This window comes from Zea mays, chromosome 10 (genome assembly GCF_902167145.1).
Source record: "Zea mays cultivar B73 chromosome 10, Zm-B73-REFERENCE-NAM-5.0, whole genome shotgun sequence".
NCBI classification, from domain to species: Eukaryota; Viridiplantae; Streptophyta; class Magnoliopsida; order Poales; family Poaceae; genus Zea; species Zea mays.
In genome coordinates, this window is record NC_050105.1 from 3,840,029 (window position 1) to 3,849,197 (window position 9,169).

Here is a 9,169-nt window from a genome sequence, read left to right on the forward strand (position 1 = left end):
CGTTGGCGGGGGAGAGGACGGGGCGAGCTCGAATGTTGTTCTTCCACCGCGCGGGGAAGATGTCGTCGGTTCCGCCGCCGGCGTGCGGGATGTCGGCCGCCATTGTCGTTGTCGCGCGGCGGTGGAAGGAGTATCATGTCGTAGCTGCCGTCGAAGGACATGAACTCAAGACTCCCGAAACGGAGCACCGTTCCGGGCCGGAGAGGTTGCTGGAGACTGCCCATCTGGAGCTTGACGGGAAGCTGTTTGTCAGCACGCAGCAGCCCCCTACCTGGCGCGCCAACTGTCGGCGTTTCGAGACCGGGGGGTCCCTAAGCCGACGAGTGAGTGTGCCGCGTGCCCCAGCCCAGATGGGTCGAGCGCGTGGGCGAGCGCGAAGGGGGGAAAGGCGAGGTGGCCGGAGACGGGCGTGAGAGAGGTGGAGATCCCGCGGCCTTCGTGTTCATCCCGCGCCCAGGTCGGGTGCGCTTGCAGTAGGGGGGTTACAAGCGTCCACGCGGGTGAGGGAAGCGAGCGGCCCCAAGAGAGCGCCTGTCCCGTCCTCGGTCCCGCGCGGCCAACCTTCTCTAAGAAGGCCCTGGTCCTTCCTTTTATAGGCGTAAGGAGAGGATCCAGGTGTACAATGGGGGTGTAGCAGAGTGCTACGTGTCTAGCGGAGGGAGAGCTAGCGCCCTAAGTACATGCCAATGTGGCAGCCGGAGAGATCTTGGCACCCTGCTGGTGTGATGTCGTGGCTGTCGGAGGAGCAACGGAGCTTGGCGGAGGGACAGCTGTCGGGGCGGTCGAGTCTTTATTTGCTGACGTCCCCCTGCTTCCGTAAGGGAGCTGAGAGCCGCCGTCGTCACAGGGCACGCGGGGCGCCATCATTGCCTATCTGGCGGAGCTGGCCAGATGGGACACCGGTCTTGTTCTCCGCGGCCCGAGTCGGCTCGGGGTAGGGTGATGATGGCGCTCCCTGTTGACGTGGCGGGCCCGCGCCCGAGGTCGGGCGACGTGGGGGCTCCTCCGAAGCTGGGGTCGAATCTGTCTTCCGTTGCCGAGGCTGAACCTGAGCCCCCGGGGTCGGGCGAGGCGGAGGTCGTTCGGCAGAGGCCAGGGCGGAGTCCGAGCTCTAGGGTCGGGCGAAGCGGAGTTCGTCGTCTTCAGGGTCTTAGCCCGAGTCCGAGCCCTGGGGTCGGGCGGAGCGGAGTTCGCCGTCTTCTGGGTCTTAGCCCGAGTCCGAGCCCTAGGGTCGGGCGGAGCGGAGTTCGCCGTCTTCTGGGTCTTAGCCCGAGTCCGAGCCCTGGGGTCGGGCGGAGCGGAGTTCGTCGTCTTCCGGGTCTTAGCCCGAGTCCGAGCCCTGGGGTCGGGCGGAGCGGAGTTCGCCGTATTCCGGGTCTTAGCCCGAGTCCGAGCCCTGGGGTCGGGCGGAGCGGAGTTCGCCGTCTTCCGGGTCTTAGCCCGAGTCCGAGCCCTGGGGTCGGGCGGAGCGGAGTTCGTCGTCTTCCGGGTCTTAGCCCGAGTCCGAGCCCTGGGGTCGGGCGGAGCGGAGTTCGCCGTCTTCCGGGTCTTAGCCCGAGTCCGAGCCCTGGGGTCGGGCGGTGCGGAGTTCGCCGTCTTCCGGGTCTTAGCCCGAGTCCGAGCCCTGGGGTCGGGCGGAGCGGAGTTCGCCGTCTTCCGGGTCTTAGCCCGAGTCCGAGCCCTGGGGTCGGGCGGTGCGGAGTTCGCCGTCTTCCGGGTCTTAGCCCGAGTCCGAGCCCTGGGGTCGGGCGGAGCGGAGCTTCCTATGGCGCCTTTGGCAAGACTTGACTGCCTGTCAGACTCACTCTGTCGAGTGGCACTGCAGTCGGAGTGGCGCAGGCGGCGTTGTCCTTCTGTCAGACCGGTCAGTGGAGCAGTGAAGTGACGGCGGTCACCTCGGCTCTGCCGGGGGGCGCGCGTCAGGATAAAGGTGTCAGGCCACCTTTGCGTTAAATGCTCCTGCAACTCGGTCAGTCGGTGCGGCGATTTAGTCAGGGTTGCTTCTTAGCGAAGCCAAGGCCTCGGGCGAGCCGGAGATGTGCCCGCCGTTAAAAAAGGGGGGGCCTCGGGCGAGACGGAAGTCCCTCGAGGTCGGCTGCCCTTGTCCGAGGCTAGGCTCGGGCGAAGCGTGATCGAGTCACTCGTATGGACTGATCCCTGACTTAATCGCACCCATCAGGCCTCTGCAGCTTTATGCTGATGGGGGTTACCAGCTGAGAATTAGGCGTCTTGAGGGTACCCCTAATTATGGTCCCCGACATTATTCAAATATAATTATTGTTTATTTCTAAACACTAAGGTAAGTGTGGTCTATTGGTTAGCTCCAAATTTTCGGAGCTGCAGTGGATCCACAGGGCAGTAGCTGAGAGAGGGGTCAGAGAGCGTGGGGCGGGCCTAGAGTGTCAACATGTTCACGGGGCAGTAGCTGAGGGAGGGACGAGATAATCAGTTGGGGCGTGTGGGATGGGCCTAGAGTGTCAGCGTGGAGGATGAATCTGTGGTAGCACCAGGTGGCCACATTAGGTTTTTAATAGAATAGTAAAATAAATAGGTATTGAGATATTTATTAAAATATAATTATTGTTTGTTTATAAATACTAAGATATGTGTGGTTTAATGGTTATCCCAAATGTTTGGAGAAGGGAGTGTGGGTTCAAGTGCTCGCTTTACACTATTTTTTACACGACATGGTGGCGCCGAGGGTGAAGCCGTGGTATCAACAGTTGCCTTAATAGATTAGTATATAGATGAGTTTGGGATGACAATATCAACCTGTAACTCTTGCTTATTCATATTTTGAGCTACCCATACCAAGATACAGAACGTAAACAAAAGCAAAATGTACTAAAAAAAACTATCTTGCTGAGAGTCGTCATCGGATCCGGACGAAGCCCTCCCGGCGACGGCAAAGAAGTACCCTGCACGGCACCACCGTGTCGCCGACCTTGACACCGGGCGTCACGGTAAATGCGACGCTGAGCTTCTCCTCACCCGTCTCCACGCGGCGGTCTTCTTCCGCGCCAAGGGCAGGCACGCTCTCCATGAACTCCGCCCTGTACAGGCTCCCCCTGCTCGCGTAGAACATCCTGACACCATCACCACCACCACCACTCTGCTCCGACTCCGAGCAGCCCGCCATCAGCACCCGAAGCGCCCACACGGACCTCGCGGCCGCCGCGAACGCGCGGTAGAGCCGCGTCCTCGGGTGCCCGCCGCGGGACACGAAGGCCCTGTGGTCCAGGTTCCGGCACGCGGCCGCCTCCGCCTCCGGCGACACGGCGGCCAGGTAGGCCGCCCGGCAGAACGCCGAGAGCCCCGAGCGTGGGAACTGCATCAGGGCATCGAGCGCGTCGCGTGGCTTCATGATCCCGTGGAAGCTGCTGCCGGCGTCGCCGCCGCCGGTGCCAACGAGCAGCATCGCTCGCCACAGGTGCGCCTCGATCGCGTACCTCCTCCACGACCGCGCCTGCTCTGCAACTGCGTCGTCGCTGCTGCTGGCACAGGTACCAGCGCCATGCAGCAGCCCCGCGAAGTCGCCGACCGACCTGGACGCCGCCACGAACCGGCTCACGAGGGCCGCCGGCGTCGTCAGCTCCTTGGGCACGGAGAGCAGCAGACGCGTCCTGCGACGCTCGTCGTCGTTCCTGCTCCTGACGACCCGCCTGCTCAGCCTGGCGTTGTCGTGCTGCAGCCTCCGGAGCTCCCTCCCGAGCGCGGCGATGTCGGCGTCCCTCCCCCTGGCCTCGGCCTCCAGGCGCTGCACCAGGGACCACCGGTCGTCTACCAGCGGCCCGATCCCGCGGCGGGAGCTGCACAGGCACTGCAGCGCGGCCACCGAGTCGAGCTCCGACGCCACGGCCTCGTCGGCCGAGGCCACCCTGTCGGGGTCGTACGGGAAGTGCGCCCGCTGCAGCTTCACGTACCCCGACTTGAGCGCCGACACCGCGTCGAACAGCCTCACGAGGACGAGCCTCGGGTCGGGGCCGGGGTCGTGTCCGGGCTTCGTGGCCGCCGCCGCCGCTGCCTCGCGGCCGCCATCGTCAGCCGCCGGCGTTGGAGCCGCGCAGGCCTTGGTGAGGCTCAACAGCTTGGTGAGGCCCACTAGGAGCCCCGGAACGGTGCATGTTGGAGTGGCTGGAGCCCTCGCGCTTCTTGCTGGCGCTGGTGACTCCATTGCTTGTCTTGGCGACGGCGGCTGCTTGCAGCATCCAGAAAGAATATGATCGATCCTCTTCTTCTCCTTCTCTTATTAACGAATTCGCGCGACGGGAATAAAAAAAGTTCTTTTCTTAACGAACTAGATCCATTGGTGGGGAAATAAATGAAAACTCTACTCGTGCATTCAGAAACAACACAGTGTATACTTTTTTTTTTGCATTTTGTGAGAATGCGTGCGGTTTCCTAGTAGAAATTATTAGTAACTGATTAATTCACGCAGGACTCTACGTCTAGATGAGAGAGAAAAAAATGCATCGCGTGCAGGGTCGACGACTGAATGAGCAGGATAGATCTGAAGGGTGCCGAGCCGACTTGAAAATTTTCAAGCGAAACGATTTGAATAATGAGCAACCAAAACAAATCATTCGTCAAGCTAGGCTTTATATACCTTGTCACATTGGCCACTAAACTATACAGCAGCAGCAGTATATCAAGTTAGCATAACAAAATAAAGCCAATCTGCGAAAGAACTGTCGGTTAATCATAGGAAGAAACAAGAAGAAGAAGAGAAGGGGACGACGAGTACTAACCTGCCGCTGCTGCCTCTGCCTGCCTGCCGGTGGAACTGACGAACTCTACTCTAGACGGACCGAGGAAGATGAGACCAGAGTGGCAGATACGCCTTCGCCCTTGCCTCGCCTGAACTCGAAACGTTCGGTCGGCGGCGGCGTCAAGTCGATGCAAGCAGGAGCAGGAGCAGGACTACGGGAGGTGAAACAGGAAAGCAGGGCCGCAGGGGACAGTGGCCAGTGGTGGTGCTGTGAAGACAAGGCGACATGGCATTGGGAACCACGAAAGCAAAAGCTTGGGTTTCTCCCTCTGTCAAGTTTATGTATATGTATGTAAAGGAGGAACGAAGGTGGCCAGGGCATGAATCCGGATGATTGCTATCCTATCCATAGGAGTGTTCATATGGAAAGGCAGGCCACCGGTTGTGGTTGTGCACAAGAATCATGAGAACTCATGCAAATTGCATCTCCGACTCCAATCTCCCCTAACACTAACACATTCCTCAGTCTTTGAAAGCTTTGGATATTTAATTTGATTTTTTCTGGTTTTTAATTTGGATTTTTCTGGTTTTCTATCTCCCCGAACACTTAATACAATACCAACTTCAGTACATTGCAGTACCAAGTGTCCATGCCTACAAGGCAGTACATCAAAAGTTCTAGTTGCAATACGCCAATACCAGCGCTTTACTCGCTGCAACTTACGATACGACCATTACGTAATAGCCATTAAAATCACTGTTCTTGACCAAAACATTCAGCAGATGTACATCAAGTCTGGCATCACATCCATTACACCACAGTTCATCATCCTGAGAACAGGCATCACAAGTCTGGCTTGTCATCAATTCCTAGGAGATGTCTTCTTCACCTTTGTGGCCACCCTGCTTCTTCCTTGGACTTGGAGTCATCTTCTTGGCTGGTGCAGTGCAGGCTTTGGTGCATGGAGGGACTGGAACTGGAATGACCATTTTCAGTGGTTGTGGAGCTTCTAAGGTCAATGTCTTGCTGCTAGCTGTTGCTGCCCTTGCCCTCGGGGTTTTATGGAGTAGGTGTTGGAGCTCTGGTGGTGTTGAAGACTCATCAGTCATCAACTGTTGCTGGTGAAGGTTCAGGAGCCGTTGCAGGTTTTTTGGGCTTGTGCAGTGATTATTGTTGGGTGTGTCCTCTACAGCCGGTCAATAGAGACTGGATTGGGCTTAAACCAACTATCGTTCCTTTAATCGGGCCCTTGATCGGGAGGGTCCACGCTAACCTCGGTTGGAGCCCCCAGACACACGACGCTATATATGGACTAAGGGGTCGCAGGAAAGACTAACGCTAGTACCTCGCCCCAAAACCCTAGTCCCCAAAGGCCCCATCGCCTAAGTGTCGGAGTGTCTGGAAACGCTACAACCTGCAGCAGCTCGGATTCGATGCGTGCTGTTTCTCTACAGGGCAACACTATGAAGACGGCAACTGCAACTCTCCAACAACAACAAAGGTATGTTTTCCTATTCCTCTTAGTAGATCAGATCTACTCGTCATCAAGATTTTACTTCCAGTTACGGAATGGTTTTCTAGGGACTTAGGAATCAATCCTAGACAGTATAGATTCTAACAATGGTATCGGAGCGCGCGCAATGTGCCATAACCTAGGCCCATGTCGCATATTTGGCCCATGTGTGGTGCTGCCCCCATCCGCTACTGGTGACTGTTGGATTGAATCAGATGGACCAGAATCGCCCATACACTGTAGTATCTCTATTTAAGACGAAAAACTCGGAGAGGGGAGCAACCCTAGATCATTTCTCATCCACTCGGCCGCCGGGAAAACTAGCCGCCGTTAACAGCCGGTCGCCAAGAACCTGGACGACCGCGCATCTCCCTCCTCTGCGGCAAGCATGAGGGCCGACCTCGTGGCAGTTCGGCCAACTTTGCATCCCTGTTTCCCTCTCTTTGTATTATGTTTTCTTTGTCAGCCGTGCAGAACTTCAGCCACCAGGGAACTCTGGTTCCTGGCCGACCGAGTCCTTCATTTGGGTTGTACGCCAGAGCACGCACGAGCTGACCAACTTCTGTCTCTTGTATCTAAATATGTTCGTGTGCTTTCATGTACTTCTGTTTTTTTATTTCTTCTCATTGCAACACGATTTGAACACAAATATTGTCATATCAAATCGTGTGGGGGAGTACTGTGGGCACCATACTGAGTATGGACAGGTCCCAGGATCCTTTCGCGAGGTTCCTAAGTGAAAACAATATTGTAGCTCAATATTCAACACCTGGTGAACCGCAACAGAATGTGGTTGCCTAAAGGCGTAAGAAGACCATTGATGGACATGGTAATGAGTATGCTTAGTTACTCTCACTTACCATTGGGTTTATGGATGGAGGTTTTAAAAACCGCTATGCAAATACTCAACAAAGTTCCTAGCAAATCAGTGGCTAAAACTCCATATGAGTTGTGAACTGGCAGAAAGCTCACGCTCAACTACTTCCACATATGGGGTTATCCAGCAGAAGCTAGAATATTTAATCCTAGGCAGGAAAAGCTAGATGAGAGAACCACTAGCTGCTATTTTATTGGCTATCCTGAGAGATCGAAGGGTTACAGATTCTACTGCCCAGGCAGACAAACCAAGTTTATAGAAACTAGACATGTCATTTTCCTAGAAGATGACATGATCAAGGGGAGTAAGGTACTCAGAGAGGTTGACCTTTAGGAAAAGAGGATGTATGTCCCGATTCCGATGGTTGAAGAACCATACTTCTCGATACCCGCTGTGGTTCCACCAACGGTTGTAACGACTCGAGGTGAAACCCCTACTGCAAATATTGTATCACCAAGTGCAACTACTACAGAGCAAGTCACTTCACCTTCTGTAGAATCTGGCTCTTCTAAGTTAGTTGCACAGGAGAGTTCACATGACAGTATTAGTGTCGCGCCAAGTGATGCACCAATGCAGGAGCCCCTGAACGAACCAGAACTAGAAACAAGTTTACGAAGGTCTCAAAGGTCTAGACGATTTGCGATTCCTGATGATTATGGAGTTTACACAAGTGTAGACATAGAAAGCGATGAGATTTATATGTGTGAGTACATCGATACAGAAGGTGATCCCACTACATATGAAACAGCTATGAGAAGCGCAAATTAGTGGGTCTAGTAGACCAAGCGTGACTCCAAAGGGAATATAGAACGAGACAAGGACATGTGGCCAAGGCGTTCACACAGTGAGAAGGCATTGACTACCATGAAACCTTCTCACTTGTCCTAACAAAAGATTAATTTCGGGTCATTATGGCATTAGTGGCTCATTTGATTTAGAGCTCCATCAGATGGATGTAATGACAACATCACTAAATGGAGAGTTAACATAAAAACGTGTTCATGGCACAACCAAAGGGTTTTTGTCATGAGCAATAAAAGAAAAACAAGGGATGTCACTTATGGAGGTCCATTTATGGATTAAAACATTTCTCCACACAGTGGTACATCAAGTCTGATCAAACTATCATAAAGTTTGGTTTCGAGGAAAACGAGGAAGACAATTGCATTTATGCGAAGTCTAAGGAAAAAGAAAGTATATCTTCCTTGTTCTGTATGTCGATGACATATTTTTAGCTAGTAGTGATAAAGACCTACTTGCGGAAACAGAAAGTTTTCGTTCCTCGAACTTCGATATAAAAAGACATAGGAGAAGCCTCTTATGTTTTAAAATAGAATTTCACAGAGATAGACATAATGAAGTATTAGAACTCTCACAGAAGTCATACATAGAAAAGTACTAAAGAAGTACAGTATGCATCAGTGTAAGGTTGCGCCTGCGCCAATAGTCAAGGGTGATAAGTTTGGGAATCATCAGTGTCCCCAGATTCAGTGTCAGAAACATCAGATAAAGTCAGTACCATATGCTTCTACTATCAGAAGCATTTTGTATGCTCAAATATATATTCGCCCTGACTTAGAATTTACTACCGGGATGCTTGGGAGATATCAGATCAACCCAAGCATAAAACACTGTTAAGCAGTTAAGAAGGCTCTAATGTACCTCCAAGGTACGGAAATGGCCTCATGCTAACAAACAGAAGATCTAGTTCCCTATTTCGAGGTATAAATTTACTATATCTGGGGGAGTTATTTCTTATAAAAGTTGCAAACAGACAGCGAGAGCATCGTCGACAATGCACACTGAGTTTGTAACCATGCATGAGGCAAATGGGCATGCAATAAAGATAAAGAAATTTGTACCCGGATTAAGGGTGCCTTTGGTTGGGCTTCCAAACTTACTTTTACTTCAAGAAAAGCCCAAATACCAACCAAAGGGATAAACTTTTGCTAACGTACTTCCAAAAAAGTAGCTTTTCTCTAGTTCAATTGTCACAGTAGCCCTTGACGTGCTTTTTTTGGCTGTGGGGGCGAGCTTTTCCACAAAATTACCCGCAATGCCATTATAATC

At 53.3% G+C, this 9,169-nt stretch overlaps 1 protein-coding gene across 2 annotated transcripts; it reads right to left on the bottom strand.

Moving 5' to 3' along the window:
- Nucleotides 1-2,711: 2,711 nt before the first annotated feature.
- LOC103640729 (Sec1/munc18-like (SM) proteins superfamily) lies at nucleotides 2,712-5,187 on the bottom strand. 2 transcript variants are annotated; one of them, XM_008664220.4, is made up of 3 exons: nucleotides 4,749-5,187; nucleotides 4,607-4,677; nucleotides 2,712-4,195 (listed from the first exon to the last, which is right to left on the bottom strand). In XM_008664220.4, exon 3 carries the CDS (start codon nucleotides 4,172-4,174, stop codon nucleotides 2,873-2,875), a length of 1,302 nt encoding a protein of 433 aa, XP_008662442.1. In that variant the 5' UTR covers nucleotides 4,175-4,195; nucleotides 4,607-4,677; nucleotides 4,749-5,187; the 3' UTR covers nucleotides 2,712-2,872. The 2 variants fall into 2 exon arrangements, with proteins under 2 accessions (XP_008662442.1, XP_008662441.1); XM_008664219.4 differs by lacking the exon at nucleotides 4,607-4,677 and having other exon boundaries at nucleotides 4,749-5,186.
- Between the last annotated feature and the right edge of the window lie 3,982 nt (nucleotides 5,188-9,169).